The sequence below is a fragment of the Alternaria novae-zelandiae genome (genome assembly GCF_023758075.1).
Source record: "Alternaria novae-zelandiae strain BMP 2774 chromosome Unknown scaffold_6, whole genome shotgun sequence".
In the NCBI taxonomy this organism is placed as follows: Eukaryota; Fungi; Ascomycota; class Dothideomycetes; order Pleosporales; family Pleosporaceae; genus Alternaria; species Alternaria novae-zelandiae.
This window is the reverse complement of record NW_026056966.1, coordinates 145,461-168,648: the sequence shown is the minus strand read 5'-3', so window position 1 is coordinate 168,648 and position 23,188 is coordinate 145,461. Positions and strand designations below refer to the sequence as shown.

At 52.7% G+C, this 23,188-nt stretch overlaps 9 protein-coding genes across 9 annotated transcripts; 4 read left to right on the top strand and 5 right to left on the bottom strand.

The window, feature by feature from the left end:
* Positions 1-1,135: 1,135 nt before the first annotated feature.
* J4E88_003599 (uncharacterized protein) lies at positions 1,136-2,110 on the top strand (the record flags this gene model as incomplete). Its single annotated transcript, XM_049397248.1, has 2 exons — positions 1,136-1,956; positions 2,017-2,110. The coding sequence occupies 2 exons, from the start codon at positions 1,136-1,138 to the stop codon at positions 2,108-2,110; spliced, it is 915 nt and encodes a 304-aa protein (XP_049256636.1).
* A 51-nt stretch (positions 2,111-2,161) lies between these two features.
* J4E88_003598 (uncharacterized protein) lies at positions 2,162-3,100 on the bottom strand (the record flags this gene model as incomplete). The annotated part of the gene is made up of 1 exon (XM_049397247.1): positions 2,162-3,100. One exon carries the CDS (start codon positions 3,098-3,100, stop codon positions 2,162-2,164), a length of 939 nt encoding a protein of 312 aa, XP_049256635.1.
* A 765-nt stretch (positions 3,101-3,865) lies between these two features.
* J4E88_003597 (uncharacterized protein) lies at positions 3,866-5,785 on the bottom strand (the record flags this gene model as incomplete). Its single annotated transcript, XM_049397246.1, has 2 exons — positions 3,866-5,433; positions 5,485-5,785. The coding sequence occupies 2 exons, from the start codon at positions 5,783-5,785 to the stop codon at positions 3,866-3,868; spliced, it is 1,869 nt and encodes a 622-aa protein (XP_049256634.1).
* A 5,250-nt stretch (positions 5,786-11,035) lies between these two features.
* J4E88_003596 (uncharacterized protein) lies at positions 11,036-12,413 on the top strand (the record flags this gene model as incomplete). Its single annotated transcript, XM_049397245.1, has 3 exons — positions 11,036-11,386; positions 11,438-11,521; positions 11,571-12,413. 3 exons carry the CDS (start codon positions 11,036-11,038, stop codon positions 12,411-12,413), a joined length of 1,278 nt encoding a protein of 425 aa, XP_049256633.1.
* A 606-nt stretch (positions 12,414-13,019) lies between these two features.
* On the bottom strand, positions 13,020-15,443 carry J4E88_003595 (uncharacterized protein; the record flags this gene model as incomplete). The annotated part of the gene is made up of 4 exons (XM_049397244.1): positions 13,020-13,083; positions 13,137-13,221; positions 13,359-13,496; positions 13,577-15,443. 4 exons carry the CDS (start codon positions 15,441-15,443, stop codon positions 13,020-13,022), a joined length of 2,154 nt encoding a protein of 717 aa, XP_049256632.1.
* A 565-nt stretch (positions 15,444-16,008) lies between these two features.
* Positions 16,009-18,987, bottom strand: J4E88_003594 (uncharacterized protein; the record flags this gene model as incomplete). The annotated part of the gene is made up of 1 exon (XM_049397243.1): positions 16,009-18,987. One exon carries the CDS (start codon positions 18,985-18,987, stop codon positions 16,009-16,011), a length of 2,979 nt encoding a protein of 992 aa, XP_049256631.1.
* A 188-nt stretch (positions 18,988-19,175) lies between these two features.
* On the top strand, positions 19,176-19,654 carry J4E88_003593 (uncharacterized protein; the record flags this gene model as incomplete). Its single annotated transcript, XM_049397242.1, has 2 exons — positions 19,176-19,367; positions 19,442-19,654. The coding sequence occupies 2 exons, from the start codon at positions 19,176-19,178 to the stop codon at positions 19,652-19,654; spliced, it is 405 nt and encodes a 134-aa protein (XP_049256630.1).
* A 329-nt stretch (positions 19,655-19,983) lies between these two features.
* Positions 19,984-20,643, bottom strand: J4E88_003592 (uncharacterized protein; the record flags this gene model as incomplete). The annotated part of the gene is made up of 1 exon (XM_049397241.1): positions 19,984-20,643. One exon carries the CDS (start codon positions 20,641-20,643, stop codon positions 19,984-19,986), a length of 660 nt encoding a protein of 219 aa, XP_049256629.1.
* An 876-nt stretch (positions 20,644-21,519) lies between these two features.
* On the top strand, positions 21,520-22,386 carry J4E88_003591 (uncharacterized protein; the record flags this gene model as incomplete). The annotated part of the gene is made up of 3 exons (XM_049397240.1): positions 21,520-21,745; positions 21,834-22,127; positions 22,184-22,386. 3 exons carry the CDS (start codon positions 21,520-21,522, stop codon positions 22,384-22,386), a joined length of 723 nt encoding a protein of 240 aa, XP_049256628.1.
* Between the last annotated feature and the right edge of the window lie 802 nt (positions 22,387-23,188).

Sequence of the window (23,188 nt, the reverse complement as noted above, 5' to 3'; positions counted from 1 at the left end):
TGAGATGGTATTACTCATTCATTCAAGCACGTTTCCGCATGCGTTGCATCAACACGATCAGAATAGAAACGTCGCACTGGCTGCGGCGGTGCTTTGCGTACATGAGTTTGCATGAGCGTGCATAAAAGTTGATATTAGAATCGAAGCCCTGAGCGCGCAACGGTAGACATTACGAATCCTGTCGGCCGTCACGCCTAGAATAGTGGTCCAGATTGATAGGAGTAACGGCACAGAACGCAGTAATGCTGGTCGGACGCAATTATGGAGAAGTGCCAGTAACACTGATGTAGAAAAGAATGAAGATACTTAGGAATCATGCACTAGGTAGTCCCGATGTCGACCTCGTGACGACCTCGCCGCTATACATCGGTCTTGAGAACATTGAGTCATCACACTCATCGTATTGCTGCTAACATCGGAAAATCGATGTAGAGTGAGGTAGGGGTGAACGGCAAGGTAAAGCGATTGCAGAACAACCAATATATCCTCGGCCCCCAAACTACCCGGCTCAGCGCGACCATGACGTCACCATCCCAACCACGTTCTTACCTCGCCGCAATAACACAGCATCACAACAGAATGCACAATTCAAACCCAATCGACCCCATATGTTGCTCCCCATCGTGCCGATTTTCCCCTCTCCGTGCATTCCAATTACCCTCGCATCACCGATCTTCCCGTCGTGGGTCTGGAGTCTGTCGATCTGGCGCACTTCGATCTTGCCTAGCTGCCGATCAGCATGAGTCGGTAGCCACGGCATTCAGGTCCGCAGCGATGTCAGTCGATTTGGCCTGTAGTAGCAGTGATTGACTACGGGTGACTACGTGGGCTACAACTAGCTATGCAGGAACTACGCGGGACTATGCGAGCTACGTGACGCTATGCACAGGCTCCGAGGCACGATCCAGGGCTCTAAGAGGAGGATGAGGGGTCAGCGGGATTGGGGGCGTGGTCATTGGACGAGGGGATTATGGGGGAGTTGCCTCAGTAGTGGATGTGGGAAAGCTTAAGGACGGGATGGGCGTCTGTCGTGGAACGTTTCTGTGTTTACTATCGCCTTCATTGATTGTACTTCAACATCTTTCCTCCGTGAGATTACAGGGAAATATATACACCTCTCGAATCAACCGGAAACATGCGCTCTACACTCGTCACCACAGTGCTCGTCGGAGCAGGCGTAGTATCAGCAAAAGGCCTTTTAGATCTCCCACTCGACATAGCGAATCTACTCACTTCGCTCTCCCCGGCACCAGCGAGCGACCCCCGATGGACAAACTGGCATCCCGCTTCCAGCGGTGATGTACGCTCCCCCTGCCCCGGTCTAAACGCCCTAGCAAACCACGACTTCATCCACCGCAACGGGCGCAACATGACCATCCCACACTTAATCGCCGGCCTCGCCGCCGGCCTCAACATGGGCGCAGACTTCACCACCGCCATAGGAGCTGCGGGTCTACTCTCCTCTCCAAACCCGCTAGGCGGCTCCTTCGACCTCGACGACCTGTCTATGCATAATTTCCCCATCGAGCACGACGCCAGTATGTCGCGCCAAGACGCCTACTTTGCTAACCCGCAGCCCTTCCACAACCCCACATGGCAGCAGTACATTTCCTTCTTCAACGGGAAAGAGCGTACGGATATCCCGACGGCGAGTCAGGCAAAGTATGCGCGCACGACGGATAGCCAAAAGAGGAATCCGGAGTTTGTGTATGGTGCGAGAGAGGCGGTGCTGAGCTATGGAGAGAATGCTTTGTATCTTTCTACAATGGGCGACCCAGTCACGGGAAAAGCCAAGCTTGAGTATGTGAGGAGTTTGTTTGAGATGGAGAAGTTGCCGTTTGAGCTGGGGTGGAGGCCGAGTGTGCTGCCGACGACGTTGCCCAGTTTGGGTTTGATGATTGTGCAGTTGCAGTCGAGCTCGCCGGAGCCGTTATTGGAGGGGGTTAAGATTGTGGCGTAAGTTTCCTTCCTGACTGTCTTGTTGCGTGAGAGATGTGTGCTAACGGTTGCTGCTAGGGATTCGTACAAAGATGTGTTCTTTGCTATTGTTGGTGGGTCGAATATCTTGGGTAACCTTACTGGAGGTATTAGTGAGGCGTTGGGATTGTAGAATGTGCTGTGTCGGCGTTAAGGAGTAGGCTAGGAATCGAACCTTATCCATTCAGCGTGCGAAACCCCTCCATGTCATCTCATCCGCATAACTGTTAAATTGCGGGCGTTGATGTGCCTCATGTGCTGGCCATCGTACTGGGAACTGTCTGTAGTAGCCATATCCTGGCTGCCATGGCATATACTGCTGCTGGTACCGAGCATGATACTCAGGCGGATACATCGGCTGGGCAGCATGGTGTTGCGAGTACCCTGGTGGTGGTTGAGGATGACATTGCTGATACGGAGGTAGTTGTTGACCCTGCCGCCACTGTGTAAACTCCTCGGGATACCAATGAACGAAGCTCGGCCGCGTGTAGTTCTGATGTCCCCACCACAATGCGTATAGACGTTGTTGCCACCGGCTCTGGAACGTCTCGTAGTTGCCAGGCTGCCTTGACATCCTGTCGGGCGCAGCGTGGCCAGCTTCGTAGGTAGCAGAGGAGATTGGATCAGAGCTATCAGCCCGTTCGATCATTTCCTCCAAGTTGGTGGCGATCCGCTGTTCGCGGCGCGGTTTTGGTGCGTGGATGAATGTCTTGTCACCACCGTGCCCATCATCTTCAGCAAGATCAGACGAACCCTGCGTCGGCAGCGTTGACTGATTCCCACTGGATGCCTCGGAGCTCGATCCAGAGTTACCAAAATGTAGCAAGAAAAGGTCGGGATGTTGCGCCCAGTATCGTTTAGTCTTGTCGGTAGTTTCGTCGAAATCTTGCCTTGTTTGATCAGACATCTTGCTGAAATACATTTCAGCCATCCATGCTGGCGAGGCGTGAATATGTTGTAAGAAGGCTTCGTGCTTACGGGCTTCCTGGAATTCTGGGCAGTCTTGGTGGTCTGGCTTCTCTGGGTGAATTTGCTCCACGACAACATCGTTACTCTCTTGCACGGCAGGCTTGGTGATGAGAGCGGCCTGGTTGCTCTTGGAAGCTGCAAGTTGAGAGGACATGATGTTAGTGGATGCGTGTTCTGCTTTCGAAGGTGTAGGCGCGTGATGTTGGTATGCGCGTGGTTGAGAAAGTGTCTGGTTTGGTGAGTGCACTTAGGTGAATACAGTCTGAAAGTCTTGGAGGGAAAGTGAACAAACAACGACTTTTACTGTGAAATGCTGGAGTTATTATATACATATCTCAATGCGAAGACGAAAGCTGCACTAACGCAACTATGGTTGACCTGCGATACATTGGCCAATGCAGGGCAGTCACTCATACGGCCACAGTAAGCAAGTCTTGCATTGTGAGGATGCCTTGTAAGCTACCCCTGGGACTGAGTTGAGAACCAAGGTAGCCGAAAAGAGTGGGCCACCAACCGGAGCGCAAGCTTACAAAGAGCACGTGACGAGGAGTGTAATCGCGTGGTACCGTCATGAAGAGGCCATAGGAATTAAGTAGAAAGTTGTATTCAATTATGAGAGATTCCAGACTTTTCGAATTCCAGAGCAGTCGAGATTAAACACCGAAAGAAAGGAAACAGATGGGTATCAAGGCTGTAGAGAAACGCCGCACGCTATGCGTGATGAAAACAAGACCGCAACGAGAACAAGACAACAACAGTAAAGCAACATAATGGAACTGAAGCGAGGTTCACAAGCCTGCTTCGGGCCATACCATGACCAAGCTTGAAGAGCGGCCTCGTCTACGAAAGGACTGAAGTCCCAAAAGCTTGGACTGCCGGAGCGACCGATGTGGGATGATATCCATCTGGAAATCTCCCTTCACTCGCCAAGATGTTCACGCTCGCGACGTTTCGCCTCATAGTCCGCGTTGAACTGGTCCAGTAGGCCCGGAGCTTCGTCGCATGTCGCAAAACGAGAGGGCGTGTTGGGTCCTGGCTGGTCTGCATCCAGCGCACCACGCGGAATGCCGTATGCCATGTGCAGATTTGTGATCCTGCGCTTGTTGAAATGCTTCACAGAAGCCATCACGATACGCTTCTTGTGGTAGTCGTACCGAGCAGTATCGCTCTCCAACGAGGTGTCGGAGTTGCGACGGTTGGCGGCCTTCTCGTCTTCGCTCTGGTATGAGCTTGCATCTGAGCTTGACTCTGACGGCGAGGCAGCACTGATCATGTTGGTGAAGTGGCCTTCGGAGACCACTTGGTCTGCCTGGAAGCCATATCCGAGCAAGATCTCGCCATCGTGACCGCGGGGGAAGATGAAAGTGCAACCTTCGAGCTCCCATGATATTTCGCTCATCTTTTGGAGCTCGCCCTCTACTTCGGTCATGTCGTCTGCATCGCCAATAGGTTCCAGTGGCTCGCAGTACGTCTCATCAGCGCTGGATAGCGTGATGTGGTGAATAACTGGAGTCTCGATGGATGAGGCCCAACCAAGGACAATGTCTCGCTTACGCTGGGGAAAGATGTTCTTCAGCGCGGCAGCGTCATTAAAGTGATGCTCTCCTTCGTCATCACTGTATTCGCTGATAATGTCGCAGATGCAGGTATCATCCACATCGGCAACATGCTTGCTGTTACGCAAGATGGCGCGCATCTTGGCCTGTAGAAGAAGGATGACGCTGCGGTCGTCAGATTCCAGGATTCGGGGGATATTCAATTCCTTCAGAGAGATCTTGCGCAAGGCCTTGTGTTCTTCCTCGGTCTTCGCGACGTCAGGAATTAGATCTTCGATCTTGAGCTGCAGCAGGCGACCAGGTTCCAGAAACGCAGCTGCGTTTAATTCAGCTTGCATCATCTTCTCGGCCTCTGGGGGCGCGTCGCGGCTCGCGGCGTGAATAGCAGCGCGAAGCCTCTTCGCGGGTGGTGCTCCTTTATGCTTATTGACAACAGGGAAGACTTTCCTCAGGAGTATCTCATGCGCAAAGATATCGCTGTCGGGGTAGTCTTCCGAAAGTTCGAGCGCGACGTTGAACCAAGGCCTCAGAAGATAGAACTCTTCGTGCCATGGCGGGACGACCGGGAAGTCGGGGTTCTCGAGGAGCTTGGCCGCGAGAAGGCTATAGTCCTTTTCCGCGACACGGCCGGCGGGGAAGTCATCCAAGAAGAGGTTGAACTTGTTATGGCGGCTCATCTGGTCAGCTGTGTGAAGCTTGACAGGAGACGAGTGTGTGGGTAGCTCCGGGACGTGTAGAGCCCCCATCTCCAGTGCTAGCTCGATCTCCGACGCTACTGCACGAAGGGTCGCGGAGAGGCTATCGTGGGGTATGCGAATTAGGTTCACCAAGATGTGATCCCATGCTTCTCGATCGACCTGGGCCACAAGGGTGGTGGATGCGAGGGGAGTCGAACGCAGAAAGCTTGTTGCGCTGAGGATATCCTCCAGTGCTGGCGCTGTCAGTGTCTTGGCCTATGAACTACATTTGAAGATCGGCATACCTTTCGTCTGCTCCTGCTCCAACTTCAAGGCGACTGTTGCAGCGCTCAACGTTTCCTTGCTCGGAACCGACCAGACTGAACCCAGGCGCCGAAACTTGGCGTAAGGAGACAGTCCGGGGGCGCGGGCTGAGCGGGTGACTATCTGGCGAAGATATGTCTCCGCAGGGGGTAGAGCGCCAGTGCGACTACCACGCGCGCCTAATAGACCGCTGGGATGCTCGAAGATGGTGTAAGCATTGCTGAAGAAGTACGGCGCGGCCGGAAGAGAAAAGAAACTCGCGCGTAGTCCGAGGTGAGCCATGTTGGCGGCTTTGTCGGGTTACAGAGAGTGGTGGATGTTTTGACGACTCGCGCGAGTGGTGAGACGGTAGAAGTTGTTGTTTGTATATATCAAAGTTCCAAGCGCGTGATCTAGGCGTCACTGGGAACTTTCGCGATTCTGGGTTAGCGTATCGTAGTGAAGTGTACACTTGAAAGGGGCTCGTGCTTTCTGACGTAGGTTGAAGTAGTGAATTAAATTCAAGCGGAACCTTCGAAGAGTGCACGGAATGGGTTGTTTTCCGCGTGAACATACAGTCATGGCTACGTATGGCGCCTATAACGATGCACAGCTTAAGTCAGTCGCGGAATGAACGCGGTCTTTAGAGTAGGAATAAGGACTGTGCAGCATATGCTTGCTATCATAATGTGTTGACTTTACCAGAACGACTGAGCTGCTGTTTGCTGTAGACACTCCAGACGTGTCGGCTTGCTGACGCTGTTTGTGAAGAGTTACTCTCCCATGGACTCCTTGGAACCAACGGTAGACGCATACAGCGCACAGGTCATGCTCGCGGTAGCCATTCCCTGAAGACGCCGTCGATTACATGGAAGCCTGCAATTCCATGATTGCGACATGTTTAATGTGAACGTGAAATCTGGCCTTCTTTCAAAGTCAGGTGTATGGGAAACATGTAATCGATCCGAATATTGGTGGTGTCTACCTCGCGGTAGGCAGCAAAGTACCGGCGGAATTCCAAAGTCACTTCCAATCATATCCATGCTCTTTACAAAGTTGGCTGTTCACTTGCAATAGCATCCATGAAGACATGGTTTATGTGTCCACCCAAACTTCGAATGGGGAGCGAACGCGATCGGGCAGCTTCAGCTGTGCTGGTTCCTGAGGTATGCTTGAGCTACGAAGGTTTATGGGCTTCTCCATTGAACATGCACTCATGAGCGTAGTAGGCGGACGTTGCGCCAGGATGGCAGCTGGATGTAGTTGAAGAAACAAGGGGAAGCTACGCTGGGTTGAGGTTTGCCGATGACGTCATGGGCAAGCGCCGGCACCACCCGGCACCCTTGGCCGCTTGAGGGCAGTCGCGACTACCGAACACGTCCTTCGCGCTCCTATTGCCTTATAAACATCTACTCTGGTCGTTGCGACAGCCACATGTAGCGGCAATCACTCGAACGGTGTGCTTGCAGCGCACCTGTGGGCCTACGTCAGACACCGCCGCAGTAGCTTACGAAAGAACTCCAGCTGCATAACATCACTCGCGGTCTACGATCTCTTTAGTACCAGCACGCGGAAGATGCGAAGCGCTCGGTGAATATCAAAAGCTCTGCTATCAAAGACGCTGGTAGGCAAGGCTGATGTCACACTCATCTGCGTTTCGCGAACCAAATCACACAAAAGTTCACACTAACTTAACTTACAATTGTCGCATTTTCAAATCACGCATTAAAGGCATTGATACGGTAATTTCTGACTTGTAAAAATCCTAGTCGACCCCGTATATTGACCGTCACGGCTCCGACGCCTGGTTCGGACGGTACGGGCATTGGTGCAGTGCGGACTACAGTCACGACACAGCACAGCGGGTTTCAGAGCCTTCTAGGCGTATCACAGCACATAGAAGACCATAAAGCCGATGCAATTACTTTTCGAGACCGGTCAAGGTCTACGCATGCTCGACACTGCATCTTGTTGTCCATTTGTGGTCTCGATCGGCCAGAACGTGACACAGGATGTTGAGCCGACCAATCGACATCGCGATGTGACACGCGAGGTTTTCAGCTCGCTTCAGCTAGCAGGAGGAGAACTAATGAAGAAGCGCATATGCATGTCAGCTCAGCAGCCACATCGCAGATAGCGGCCCTACGGGCGCTTGATAAAAGATAAAATCGCGCTGCAATCTCGCACAATTCCAGACTTTTACATGGAACACTTCTTCTGGAAATTACGAACATACCATCTGCCAACGGATGGAATCATCTAACCTTTGAGCCGAGAGGAAGAACACATTGCACGATGACAACCGGGGACAACACCGGAGATTCTCTTCCGACTCAGTCATATTCTCCCGCAACTACCAATGCTAACACCGGGTTTGGGTCATACGCAGAATATGTGGCAAAATTGAAGAGATGGCCTGTCCAGTCTAATAAAACTCTTAGGAAGGAGGAGTTGTGGTTAGCGACCTTCGATGGAGACGGTCGTTGTATGGAATGGAACTACTGTGAACCATCCAAGGAGGATAGCCTTGAGGCTCCAAAAAATTTACCCGCCCCAGATGGACGCGGCATTAGACCTCAAACAACAGTTCTTTCCTCACAGGGCTTTCGACAGGTACTACAAACACCGGATGAGAAAGTGGCCTACAGAGTAGTCATAGTGACTGCTGGATTCGAGGCCTTTGCCTCTCAAACGGAAGACATCCTGGGCCTTGGTCTAGATCTGGGCCCTGACTTGTTCGAATTTGCCCAGGAGTGTGTTAAGGTTCCATACTTCGACGATGCATTGCCTCGAGCTTGGCACAAGAGTTTCCCGGCTCTACGTATAGGGCATAATGCCTTGTGCATCCTTGAGGCTAGGCCAGAAGAAGCTTCTAGAACTGGTATTTGTAATCTCACAGATCTATGCGATCATGTTAGCTGACAAGTGCTGCAGCAATCATGTTTTTGGGGGGCGGTTTTTTATATGAGCATTCAAAATCAGGCCTCAGAATCTCTACCAGCTCTGTAATGTATCCATCTAAAGGACCATCGCAGGTTCCGGAAGGATTGAGTAATGCGGCTAATCGCCCTGACTTTAGATATGAGAACACCTGGCTTGTTCAGCGGTTCATCACATCAGGAATTGGCTCTAATGACTTCTTCGGCAAGGGCAACTTCCTGTACGTTTGCTTAGCTGTACTACTTGAGTTACAATTGTCTACAGCCCCTTTGCATGTACCTCATATGAGCGGAGATGGCTTGCGGTCTCAGGTGCAGTTGGAATACTACGGAGAACCCCGGGGACAAAAGTGCTGGGACGGCGACGAACAAATTCGGGCCTTGTCTGCTGATCTAAGTACAACATGGACTAAATTGAGGATGGAGGTTGACGCGCAACGGACTACATTGCGGTGGATAACGCGCTTCTTTCGAAAATATTTCGACTACAGTCACCAAGATATCCAAGCAGCTTTCGAAGACACCATGGAATGCTTGACATTTCGACTACAAGATCTCGAACAATCCGAGTCACAGCTCAGAGATCACCTAGCGGCGGAAGGTACAAGGAAGAGTATTTATATGGCAAAAATGAGTATCCGTGAGAGCAAAAGAGTTATGCTTCGTATGGCACCATCTATGTGCATTGTAATACAAACGCTAACATTTTTAAGTGACGGCTTTGGCATTCATCTTCTTACCGGTCTCCCTTGCATCTTCAGTATACGGGATGGTAAGCACCTTGGTTCCTGTTCGTGGGTGTTATCACTAATAGTCATCGTAGAATGTGCAGCAGATTAACAGTACTGGTCATTCTATCAGAGCCTTTGTGATCACGGCTGTTGCGATGTGTGCATCTTCTGTAATGCTGTGGGCGGCTTTCGCTGCATTCCAGTCGTACAGAGTCCGCCTGCTATCCAAACAAAACTCAGGCGAGAACACGGGACCAACATGGTATGAAGAATTGATTATGCACGGCCCACTTCCGGTATTGCAGACGCTACGGCGCCGAGCATGGAGGAAATGGATGGGGTTTAGAGACTTACGTAATTATGGTCAGGGGTAATCTTGAGGCATTAAAGCCACGCGAGCTCTATGCTGCCAATATACTCTTGCTTTGGTTGTGCTTTCAAGCTGGAAAAGGAGAGGCTTGATATACATTCTGTTTGGTACAGCATGAGCAAGCAGGATAGCGCTGATGTGAAGGCAAAGTCGCATGAACTGTGTACGCTGCATATTGATGGATGCATCATCGCGCAAAGCAATATGTAGTGCGCCACAAGCTCAGTAGCGAGGGACCGATGAAGACCTCAAGTTCTTTTCACGTAGAACTCGGAAGTCCGCCTGCCAACACTCCAAGAACTCTTCTCACAGCTCCGCCACGGGAGGTGATCAACATGTCAATCAGCCACGAAGGCCGAGTTCGGGCCATGTGCCTCCGTGGTGTATCCTCGTAGAGAGAATATGGCGCGCCAAGTATCCCTTGCCACGCTGTACATCGTCAACTGTAAGACTCGGGCTTACCTCGTAGAAGCGGTGAGGCTGTTCACATTGAGCGACGAACACGGCGGGCAGTGTTGTTATCAGTGAATCTCGTCCGCGCACTTGGCACTCCGCGACGTACCGGAGTGAAGCGCTCAAAACGAACTTTTATGATTAGATGGTCGGCGGTGGGCCAGTTTGATGATCTGCAAGCGGTTGTTTTGACGTGCATGGGCCACTCCAGACTCAGATTGGACTTGGCGGGCAAGCGCGACGGGGTGATGACATCATCAGCTCTGGCTGAAGCGCGGCACCGAGGCACACATCTCCAAAACTCATGAGGCTGGTGATAATGCGACATGAGTATCGCGATTCGAGTCTCTGCAGCTTCTGAGACAGCGTGGCGATTAGTGAGGGAAATATGTGACGATATGCTCCACTTCCCCTGGGCAACCTGGCAGCTCCCGAGCTAAACCATGCGCTGGTACCCGCTTGGCGTCTACACAGCCTACCTCACCAACCACCTCGTCATCTCAACCGGCCAGGAAAACAGCAAGCCAGCACTGCCCTCCTCCCCCTCTCGATAACTAACCACTTTCACCGGGTCCTCGCTGCGAAGACACAACCTCAAAGCATTTGCCAATTCTTTTAGTCTGTATTCCGCCAATCGCAGGGCGTGCATTCGGCAGCTACCTACCAGACCAGCGAGCTTGGCTTCGACAAGTCATATACTGCTAGCTTTCCCGCGCCGTGCGCATCTGACTCTTCTCCCGAACAGCAATGAGTGAGTAACAATGGCCCTTTTGATTCATTTTCCCGCACGCGGCAGTTAGCCGGCCTTGTCATAGTCGCTTCGCGCAGCCTTGGTATTTGGATCGACCCTACAACACCATCGTTGTTCGGCTTTCCTAACCAAACCTCCATCGCCGCCGACCGACCGACCGGGGCGCAGCACAGCACCATCATCAACCTTCATCGCGCACTCGGCCCACGAATTATATATCGCTAACCCGCGCCCTTGGCAGAAAACATAAAGCAGTCTTTCCACCGTCACGGTCGAGCACAGAGTTATCACCGTCACCAGCAGCAAGCCATGCCCCAGCCCGCCAACGGCCGGCTCCACGATGAGCACACCCCGCTCATCGGGCGCACCCAGAATTATGAAGACGAGTCGCGCGTCAAGACTATGCCCAAGCATGTCTTGCATTTGATCTACGCGACACTCGCCAGCAACTACGTCAACGTCTTCCTCGTCTTCGTGCCGCTCGGCATCATCGCCGGCGCATTGCACTGGAACCCTACCGTCGTCTTCGTCCTCAACTTCATCGCTATTATCCCTCTTGCTGCCCTCCTTAGTTTCGCGACTGAGGAGCTATCCGCCAAGCTTGGTCAAACTCTTGGTGGTTTGATGAATGCGACATTTGGAAATGCCGTCGAACTCATTGTACGCTTCCGCGCGCATCCATTGCGCTGCAACATTGGCTAACCGCAACAGGTCTCTATCGTTGCGCTCAAGCAGGGCGAAATCCGAATTGTTCAAGCCAGCATGCTGGGCAGTATTCTGTCCAACATCCTTCTCGTGAGTCAAGCTACTCCATTACTCATACTTCAGCGCTGACTGTGACCAGGTGCTCGGATGCTGCTTCCTCGCCGCGGGCCTGACTCAACACGAGAGCCGATTCAACGAGACCGTCGCATCTACCATGTCATCGCTTATGGCCGTCGCATCCGCCTCGCTCATCATCCCCGCCACCCTCTACGCCGTCATGCACGGTGACAACAAGAAGGACAACCTTGAGACTGACAAGAACATCCTGGTCCTCTCCCACGGCACTGCCATCATCCTACTCATCCTCTACATCCTATACCTCTACTTCCAGCTCTACTCCCACCACAGCCTCTTTGCTGATGTCGAGAACCAAGAGGGAGGCGGTGAGGAGGAGGAAGCCCAGATCTTGTCGCCCGTTGCTGCCGGTGTTGCGCTCGTCATCGTTACCGTCCTTGTCGCTATTTGCGCCGAGTTCCTCGTTGATAGTATCGACTCGATTGTGGAATCCGCACACATCAGTAAAACGTTCGTCGGTCTGGTCTTGATCCCGATTGTCGGAAACGCCGCAGAGCACGTCACCGCCGTCATCGTCGCATACAAGGGCAAGATGGACCTCGCTATCAACGTCGCTATCGGATCCTCCATGCAGATCGCTCTCTTCGTCACTCCCTTCCTCGTCATCCTCGGCTGGATCATGGGACAGCCCATGACTCTCCATTTCCAGGGCTTCGAGACAATGATCTTCTTCATCTCCGTCTTAATCGTTAACTACCTGATCCAGGACGGAAAGAGCAACTACCTCGAGGGCGCCATGTGCATTGGCATCTACGCCATAATTGCACTTGCGTTCTACATCTACCCCGACAACGCCGCCGGCGACATCACCGTCGATGTTGTCAAGCGCTTCTTCGCCGCCACCTAGAGCGTGCAAGCGTGCTAGCTGCAATCGATTCGCGTTCGCTGAGCGGCGCGATGAAACCCATTTCCTTTGTACAATCTATGTTCTGCTCTAATATATCTTGGCACAAGACTACAGAACGGAAGGGCCTCTTTGTTTTCCTATTTGCTACTGCATTTCCTTGGTTCCTTAGTCTCCTTGTACGAGTATCTGTGGGGCGGTGCAGCTGTTCTTGGCGTTTTATCTACTTGTGGCAGTGCATCGGAACGATCGGCTGCCGAAAAGTGGAGTGTGGCTTGACGATCGAATGTGGTCTGAGCTTGGCAGGGACCTCATGTTGGTAAGGTGGAAGGAAGGGAGGGGAGGATTTGTATATGTAGGATCAAATGAACTGTCAAGAAATATTCACATGTTCTTCTCGTTGTGGATGCTCACATTCTCAGGCCAAGAGACTCTAACAACACTCTACCACACCCATATTATCTCCAACTCCATCTCACCACCACCCCTCACCTTCCCGCCTTCGCAAACTCCCCCCAAGCCGCCGCCCAAACAAGATACCACGTCCTTGACGCCCCACCATCAATCCACCTCTCATCCCAAAACCCATCGATGCCATCCCTGAAAAAGCTATAACTCGCTCTCGGATCGATCAACGCCAGATTCGCATACAAGATCCCGCGCCATCCTCCTTCTACATTGGCTCGCCCATCCGTGAAGAACGTATCCCATTCCTCTCGTACGAACCCCCGGGGCCGGATCAGCGAGGTGCACGGCGAAATGGGGACGATGTGGATGCCGTGGATGAGGGAGGTTTCGAGACCGAAGTACGCTGTTTGAGTGTGTTAGTTGAGAGTGGGTTAGACGGGGAGGCGGAAGGGGTTCTTGATGTGTATGTATGTGTACATGTGCGGATGTGGTGATGGGCCTTACAGCAACAACAAAAGGTACTATGGCGGGCATACGTACTCGCGTGATCGATTTTATTCTCAAACAGGATGCCCGCGACTTTGTTCTGCGTGTACCGGTTTGGGTGGTTTGTGTTGTTGGAGCGGATGTACATGTACGAGTTGAAGCAGCGGGCTTGGATGGCGAGTTGGAGGTTTCCTGTTTACTCATTGTCAGTCCACTCTTCACATCCCAACCCAGCCCGCGGTTATTTTGCCAGACAATAGGATATAACTTACCCCTTCTCTCCATATTAACATCCCCACTAACCCTCCCCCACATCTTAACCGCATAACAAGAAAACGCATCTTCCCCCGTACTCTCCATATCCTTACCATCCGCACTCTCAAACAACCCCTTCGCCCAACTATGTCCATGCCACCAGTCAAACGCGCGTTGAAAAGGGTAGTCTCTTCCGTTGTAATCGCTTTCGGCGTAGTCCTTCACCAGCATATTCGTCCACGCCTTGTTATCCCCTTGGCCCAACCACTCCGAATCCAAATACCCGATTACAGCAGCCGTGTAGACAAAATACGCGTAGTGGAAATGATGGTCGTTGTAATACGTATTCCCGAAATCGGCATTCGGATCCGTGAAGCCAGCAGCGGAAACGACGCCTTTCCAGCTGTCGTCGTAGTAAAGCGGATTACGCTGTTGATTTTCAACATAGCGCGCGAATTCTTGTTTTAATTTGTCCAACCCAGCGTTTGCGATGGCTTCGTGGTTCAACACGTCTTTGATGACCCAGACGATGGTTGCGAATTTCGAGAGTGCTTTGCCGGCGAAGTACATGGAGTCTTGTGGTATGCGCTCGGTCATTGCGCGGCGGAGGTCGCGCTCTGCGACGGCCGTGATGAAGGCGAGGACTTCGGGGGGATAACGCACTTTGGCGTTTGCGCTCATGGTGGGGTTCCAGGGGCCGAAGTGCATGGTTAGGGGGATGGCGGGTTCGATGAAGGTGAGCTTTTCGGCCCAGATGGCTGTTGCTATGCCTTTGGTGGTGGTGCGCAGGCGTAGGTTGGTTATTTGGTTCCGCATCTCGGGGTCGAGGGATTGGATGTGGTGCGGTAGTGCGAACATGAGTAAGGGTGAGTGGCCGATCTTCGTGTATCGGAATGTGTAGATACCTTTGCCGTCGGGTACTACGGCGGTGAGTCTGGCTTCGCATACGAATGCTCCACAGGCTCGGTCGTACATGGCTTCTCCTTCTGCGCCGAGTGGGTTCTTTGCGACTTGGATCGTGCCTTTGAAGGCTGGCGGGCCGACGAGCGTGTTGGCATTGATTCTGGCGAACTTTGTGGCGTCGTAGTCGAGGCTCGCTACTGGATTGATGTATATGGCCCAACACGCTCCGTCCTTGTCTTTTAGACGATACTTGACTGTGCGGCCCATGATGATCGGTCCTACCACGTCTACGAAGCCGCGACCGCCAGTCTGTATCATGGGCGTTGCGTCTCGATAGCCAGCTGTGACGAAGCTCATGCCTTGAACAACAGGGAAGATGATCTTAGGTTCTTTAGGCGTTGAGTGCGCGTTGAGGTTGATGTTGACGGAGAAAGGGAGATGAGTGTCTGTGGTAAGGGTTGTCCGAGCATCGAGTTCAACTGCGCTGAGGATGAGATGCTGTTTGTGTAGCGGATTGATGTAGCCCTTCGCAGGGTGTCCTGGTTCGAAGACCAGATCCTTCTCCTCAATATGGCTCACGCACATGCCCCATGTTTGCACCGTTCCCACATCCGATGCCGACTTGCCCCACCATATCGAGTAAGGATGTGTCCAAATAGGCTGGTTCTGCTGACCCAGAAACGCATTAGCGTAGAAATTGTTCGTGTGCAGAGTCGTCTTGTCGTCATCCTCCACCCCCGTTCTAGGAACTGGGTGATGCCGCCCAATCGGTATCTGCGGAAGAATGCTGTCTTGCTGTATAGGCGTGAAGATGTTATCGGGAGGTATCTCGTCGGGAACGGTCGACCCGTTATAGCCTAGCGAGGTCTTGATGCCTTTACGCGTCTCGCGCAACGTTCCGAACCAACTATCCTTCTTGCTAGATTTCGAAGACTTCGAAACCGGTCGGGGGTCGCCGACGCGGGATTGCGATGGTCCCATCGACGCTATCTTAGGGGTTTGGAAGGGAGCTGCCTGAGCCGAATGCTCGATGTGAATTGCGTGTCAGTCTTCTCCGTGTATGCTCGTAGGCGTGATAGCGACCGTGTATTGATACAGTTGATAGACAAGTAGGTGGGTGTCGGCGATATCGGTTTAGGTTGTAGGATGCGGTCTGCAGGCTGCGAAAGACCCATTGTCTGGTGTCACTGTCGCGATGGGCGCAGTGAGGGTTGGGAAGTGACGCCTGGCCAGTTTGCTCAATACCACGAGGTTTGCGCATTTGCGCGGTCAAACGGTCGCACCACGGCGGCATTGCGAAGGAATGTACGATGTATCACTGAGTAGAAAGAAGAAAGACAAGGCAAAAACGACATGCAGTGGTGGATCGCAACATGTGACTCTGTAAGGAAAGGTGGAAGGAGGGGGAAGTCACGGTGTAAGTGGAAGGAGGAGCTTCTCCACGTGGCTTGCAGAAGTGACTGCCAGCACATGACAGACAAGTAAGATTGAAAAGTTGATCCGCTTCCATTGCAAGGCAAGCGAACCTTTGCTTAATACCGTCCGCTCACACCAGCGGTTTCCGCAGTGGCGCAATAACACCCTGCTTAACAATAACCCTCGGCCTCGTAACGTCTTGATGCGTCTTCTTCGTGACCCACTCCTTGCCCTTCGGCACGCGCAAACTCCTCTCATACTGTTCTCTATTCTCGAACGGGAACGGTAGCTGGCTAGCCATATACTTGACGTTGGGCTTCTGCCTCTTCTCATTAATGATGACCTTGTCCATTTTCCTGTCCTTCCGCCTATCGGCATCGATACCGGGTTTCTTAGTGACTGTTTTGGCGCCAAGGTTACGCTTCTTCTCGGCCTTGGACATGCCGTCGCCGGTCCAGGAGCCCCAGCCAGGGAGGATAGAAACTTCTTCTGTTGCTTCTTCATCTGCGATGGTGGCTTTCTTTTCGGCGTCGAAGTCGGCTTCGACGTCATCACCGGCGAAGCCCTTCGCTGTGAGAGCTTGGTTGCGCATGACAACGTCAAGATCGATACCTTCGTCTTCGATGCCTTGCTCGTCCATGTCCTCGTCTTCTTGGCCACCAATGACAGTCGCCCAACCATCGTCATCGGCCGTGGTGACGCGTTGCTTCAAGAAGTCGTCGACCTTGGTTTCTTGAGGTTTGGGCTCTTTCTTTGACTTCTTTTGAGGCTTGGCTTTCGGCGTAGGTTTAAGAGCGACGGCCTTAGCTTGCGTAGCGGTGGTCGTGCTGCTTGTGGCTGGGAAGAGCTCAGGCTCTGTTGTGGCTTTCTTCTCCTTCTTCGCCTTGGTCAAGAAAGGATTGGACTCTCCGCTGCCGGTCTCTACAGGTGCAGCAGTCTTGCGCTCTTTGCGGGCACCATTCGAGAGACCGCTCAAGCCGTTCTTTTTGGCGGGCTTTCTAGCTGATGCTGCGTCAGCAACAGACTCTTCGCCTTCCGCAGTCGGGTTGTTTTCGTTCTCTGCGTCGGAACCTTCGTGCTCCTCGAACTCGCTGCGATTGATCTGTATAGCTGGAGCTGACACGTCGGCGTTGGGACCGTATCTTCTCCGTCCTGCCTTGGTAGCATTCTCATCGATTTCGGCATTATCGCTGTCTTCACCTGCAAGCTCGCGTCTTAGGGCTTCAATAGCTTCGTCGTTCTGTGCGCGTTTCGCAGCCTCGGACTTCTGCATAAAGGCCATCTGACCCAGCTTAGACTCCTTAGTCGAGAAGGGGTTCGACTTGAGCTTGCCGAGAGAGTGTTGGAGTGCGTCGTTGTCCGATCGATCGTCGTCATCGTCGCTCTCTTCCTCCTCGCTTGGCACATCAGATGCTTCCTCATCGTCATCGCGCACGGTCTTGCCCTCAACGCGATGACGAAGTTCCTCGTTCCGTCTGGCCATCTCAGTCACACCATCGAGCGCATCTTGATCCCAGTTCGCTCTTCCAGTAGCCTTGATGCCCTTGGCCCACTTGCTCTCGCGATGCTTAGCCCCCATGCGTTCCTCGGCTCTCCGGCGATCATTGTATTCACGCTCTTCCTCGGACAGATCAACGCCATCGGCCTTGAGCTGCTCACGTTCCTTCTCCAGCAGCTTCTCGCGCTCCCTGCGGTGTACTCGTCGATAAGACTTGCTCTTGATCTTCTTGATGCGCTTGGCGCGAACCTCCTCACGGAACAAGAGCTCTCGTTGCATTCGCAGTTCTGCACGTCGCCTGAGGACCTCCTCGACTGGAAGTTTGTTTGTTTGCAGCTCTTCCCACTTTTGTATCTTTTCCTCGTCTTCCTTGCCGTTCGATAGCCCGCTCTGCTGGAGGATGGACTGAATCGTGCTTTCGAGATCGTTCGTAGGTGCGGCGGTCGTTGTGGGAAGGAGTGTCTTCTCACCCATGTCGCCTCCGGTAGGGTTCTGTAGAGGGAACATCAGATGATCGGCGCGGCGGTTTTGCTTGATAGTGTCGGTCCACCTCTCAAGAGTCTCGTTCGCTTTGGCGTTGGCCGCGGCGCGGTCGAGCTTGTCTTGCTGTCGCTTCGGTAAAGGCGCGTCTAGTTTCCTAGCAATGTCGTTTCGTTTTGAGGATTTGTCGTCTTGCAGTAGCTTGAGCGCCTTCTTTTTCTCCGCGTCGGCAACCTTGGGCTTAAAGCTGAGGAGGTCGACTTTGCGGGAGACACCAAACTCGTCCGGTGCAGCCGACTCATGAACATCCACTCTCCTGCCCTTGGGCTTGTCGTCTTCCCGTGAAGCCAACGAAGAGATCAAGTTCTGCAATTGCGCCTGGCGGTCATCCTCATCTTCTTCGTCGGACGAGAGGTCGGATGCGCCATCTGCTGCGGGGTCCTCGCCTTCGCTTGGTTCCGAGTCGCTGTCGTCGAACGCGGAGGCCTTCTTCTTCTTCTCTTTTTCCCTTCGCTCCTCAGCCTCATCCTCCTCGTATAGATCCAAGGCGGTAGCTAGATCGATAGCATCTTCGCCAAGGTCGTCTTCATCATCTTCCTCTCCGTCTGCACTGTCGCCCTCGTCGAGATCGATGTCGCCATCCTCGTCCATCATGTCTTGCTCTCGTTTCGACTTCTTTACCTTTCCCTTGTGGTTCTTGGAACTGCCTCTGAACGTGTAGCCTTCGAAGCGTTCTTCGTCGCTCTCGCCAAACGCCTCGTCCGAGTCGATGCTCTCGTCATCGTCGTCGTCTTCAACGTGGCCCATCTGCCAGGTGTTGCCCTCGGAGTCGCTTCCTTCGTCGTAGCTCTCGTCACCAGACTTCTTCTTGCGCCTTTTGGGCCCGTCTTCCTCGTCCTCGTCCTCGTCCTCCTCTTCGTCGTCATCGCGCGCGCGCTTCCGGTTGAAGGCGGGGTCGAATTCGCCTAAGCGGTTCTTGCGCACTTTCGCATCGTCTGGATTCTCGTACTGGGCGATGGAGAAGGCGTCGAGGGCGCGCTTCTGCGCTTTCTTGGGGTTTCGCGACTTCGCATTGCCTTTGCTTGAAGCGCCAGCGCTCTGAATCGAGCTGCGTGCTACTCGGGGCGGCATTTTGGCGTTGTGGTTGAGAGGCAAGGCGGCGGAGCGACACACAGAACTTCTGGGTTTGCACTTTTTTGACGCACGGGCCACGCCCACCTCCGCTCCAAACTCCGCAAACGCCTCGAAGATTGACGGCGACCATCATCGACGTCGTCGCATTGCTCGCTACAACGGCAGGGTTCTGCTAAATCGCCGCCATGCAGCCCACAGCCTCGCTCCAGAAGATGCTGCGGCGCCTGCCGCTTTCACCCAAACAGGCCGGCAAGGAATACTACAAGGGAAACCGCGTGGGATCCATGGGCACCATCAACCGATACGGAAACTTCACACCCGACTGGAGCAAGATACGGACATATGTGTACCCACTTCACGGCACACATAACATCGAGGTGCGTACAATGATTTGTTTGGCTTGCGACAGCTGGGAAGACATTGTAGAGATCTCATACTAACATCTGCATAGTTGACACCCTTTGTAGACTCCAGTCTAGAAAAGGTGCGAGGACTCGACGTCGGCAAGGCGGAGAACTACGAAAAGCGATTCACCGGCGAAGACTACTTGAGGGCGTGGAAGCTGGCCGGTGGACACGATCTCGTGGAGACAGGGAGTGAAGCGGTAGCCTCAGGCAGGAATATACCGACACCATTCGAGGAGAGACCTGCAACGAAGTCATGAAGATGGCTGAGAAGGGACAAGAGCGATTGCGATATCTCGGATTCAATCCTGAGAGGGAAATGATATGAGGAAGCGTTGGAACACAACACGATGCTATGGGGAAGACCGAGTGCATGCGCAACATAGCGACAAACACAGACGTAGCGGAGCGCTTCGCATAACGTTGCTACAGCGCCGTGTATGAAGACTTCAAGGAAGCATAGCGTACGTAAAAGCCAGGCGGCTATGATGTTTGTATATATTGTACATTACTTGGGTATCATATGCTCCCATCTGACCATATCACTTACACATCACATCAAATCACCATACCCCTCTTCATCCCTTCGTCAACCCTCCCTCCTAACACCAAAGAAATAATTCCCCCAATCCTGACTCCCCGCTACCTCCTTCCACCCCAACCCCGGCACATACACAACACCCATACACTTGACATTCCCCCAACCAGGTTGTTTCGCGAACCAACTCCTCAACTCCTCTTCGTTGACATATTTACTCCACTCATGCGTCCCCTTGGGCACAATACCCAGAACATCCTCTGCAACCACATTCGTAACAACCCAGCTCGTCCACGTCCGCGCAATCGTACTCATTATCAACCAGCCACCAGGCTTCACATGCGGGAGGACGTGTTCGAGGAACGGACCTGGGGCATTTACGTGCTCGATTACTTCGAACAGCGTAACGATGTCGAAGGCTTCTGTGTCTGATTTCGGACGCGGTAGATCTTCGATAGACGTATTCAAGTATGTAAGTTTACCCGGCGAGGTAAGTGTAGGATCACGTCGCTTGTGCGCCTCAGCGATGGAGAGGACTTGTGGTGTGGGATCGATTGCTGTGACAGAGGTGGTGGTGGGTAGGCGCGCGGCTGATTCGGCGAAGATGCCGCCGCCGCAGCCAATGTCTAGATATCGTAGTTTCTCAGACGGGTTTGGTGGGGACGTCGAAGAGCGGCATGAAGTTATGAAGTCGTGGCGAAGCGGGTTCATGAGGTGGAGGAGGCGGGAGGGACCGTGGGGGTCCCACCATGATGATGCGAGCGCGTTGAAGTGCGATACTTCTGTTGGGTCGACGGTGGAGGTGGAATTGGGTGTTGGGTTGTGGTGTTTGGGGGTGGTGGTGGTTATGCATCGCGAGCTTGGTGGAGGTATTCGGAATGGGGATTGCTTGGTTGCTGTTCGACATGATGAGATTTGTGGTAATCCTCTCTGTATTGAGCGCACTGCTCTGGCTGTGAGTTGTGGCTTCATAACGACAATTGAAGCTTAGTCGTGTCTATGAGACGCGGTACACGTTGATGTCACCAAAACTTTGGATCTGCGGCCTCGGCCATCATCGATTCTTAGTCATCTCTTATCGATAAAGTGATCCAACAACCCATCATGTCCATGCTTCATTTCATCTTCAATATTGTCCAACGAGGGCTTGCTGTTCTTTCCTCAAGTCTATGAGCTTGACGATAGGTCTAAGCCTACCACTTGTTGACTTTATACCGGGCACATCCTCTGCTCAAACAGCCAGGCGCACTCTATTTTCTAATCATCGATCGTCACTGTCGTCGGAGATGAATATGACGCACATGATGCAATAATTGGTAATGGCAAAACGAATTCCAGAAGAACGAAAATTTGTCAAACAACGTCAGCATGTAGAGCTAGAGTTCATCCGCTGATGCACATGTGTGTCGCGCTTACCTGGCAGACTTCGCCTAGATGAGCTCTTGTCAAGTCTAACCTATCTAGGACGAAAGGCGCATCTACATACAGCAAGTCTACTTAAAGTCGCGCCATCACAACTTCAACCTTAATCACCAACGCCCTCTTCTCACTTTTCTTAAGAGCACTACCCTTTTTCAATCATCCAAAATGTCTCATGGAATATGGACACCAGAGAACTTTGGCTGGATCGCCGTCCCAAGGAACCGTTCCAACGTCCCGTCTGCTGAGGATGTTAAAGAGATGAACAATGATTTCTACTCAGACCCCATGGACGCCTGGCCCGTAACCGACCTGACAGGCAAGGCGCAGAAGTATGCACAAGAACATCTAACCAAGGAGACCTACAATCACAGCATGAGAGTATTCTGCTACGGTACGTACCACTCGACACCAGCCTTCCCCACCATCACGGTGAACACGCCACTTGTGAATTTTACAGAACCACTAATACTGTGTGACAGGTATCTACATCATCCAACATTACTTCCCGGAATACCATTCTAAGGACTTCTTCGAAACCTGGGCACTAACCTGCCTATTCCACGACATCGGCACGACCGACGAGAACATGTCGAACACGCACATGTCCTTCGAGTTCCAAGGCGGCCTCCTCGCTTTGACCAAGTTACAGGAGTTCGGCGCTCCCAAAATCCAAGCAGAGAGCGTTGCTGAAGCCATTATCCGCCACCAGGACCCCGGTGAGACAGGCACGGTCAGTGCAATGGTGCAGATGATCCAGATTGCCACCGAGTTCGGTAAGCCATACCCCCGCCGTCGTTGTTTGTGTATTCGACTGATTGACATTACTCAGACAACATGGGACTACAGCCGCATCTTATAGGCCGGGAAGTCATCGAATCGGTGACGGCGCAACTGCCTCGAATGGGCTGGTCGGGATGTTTCTCAAGCACCATTCTGAAGGAGATCAGATTGAAGCCTTGGTGCCATACTACAGCGTTGGACAACTTTGCCGAGTCTGTGGCGGGGAATGAGCTTATGAGACCTTTCGAATGAGCGGGACGTGGACAAGACCAGTGTCTTGAATTGCGAGACGATGCAGCAAGACCGAAAGTATGGATTCGGAAGCATCAGGGCTGGAATGTGTGTAAATGCCACTTGCATCCTTCGTTCCATATACACCCGGGCATGATGATTCAGTATGAGAACAACTTGTAACGAATCTTACTGTGGAAGTAAACTTAATGACTCGTCATTACCTTCTGCACCCAGCGATTGTCATGTGTTCCTCAAGTCCTCCTGTCTAGCCTTCGCCTCCTCCAGAATCTTCACCAACTCCGCTTTCCCATTCTGCTTCGCCCAATCCACCGGCTTACTCTTACTCACTGCAAAATGTATCCCTGGATCAGCACCATTCTCCAACAGATACACCACTTTCTCCTTCGCGTTCGCACTAACAGCATGATGAAGTGGTGTCGCCCAGCGCCGCGCCACATGATTCACATCTGCACCGTGCTCCACCAATGCGATGGTTGTAGCCATGCCATTCCGCGACCTCCGTGACCCGATAGCATGGAACAGGGCCAGCGGATCCATGTCAGCACCATATGCCAAGAGCATCTTGAGAGGAGCATCGTCTTCAAGCATAGCGGCTGATTGAAGTGGTGTGCAAGGTTGTGAGACGGAGCCACCTCGTCTTTCAGCCTTGGTGTTTGGATTCGCACCGTGATCCAGGAACCAGCGCAACAGAATTTCGCGTCGGAGGGCGTGCCTGCTTTGCGTCAGTACACCATATGCACAAGATGAGAATGGTGAAGAAGCAGACGGACGTTACAGCAGGCCTGCCGAATTCCGTTGA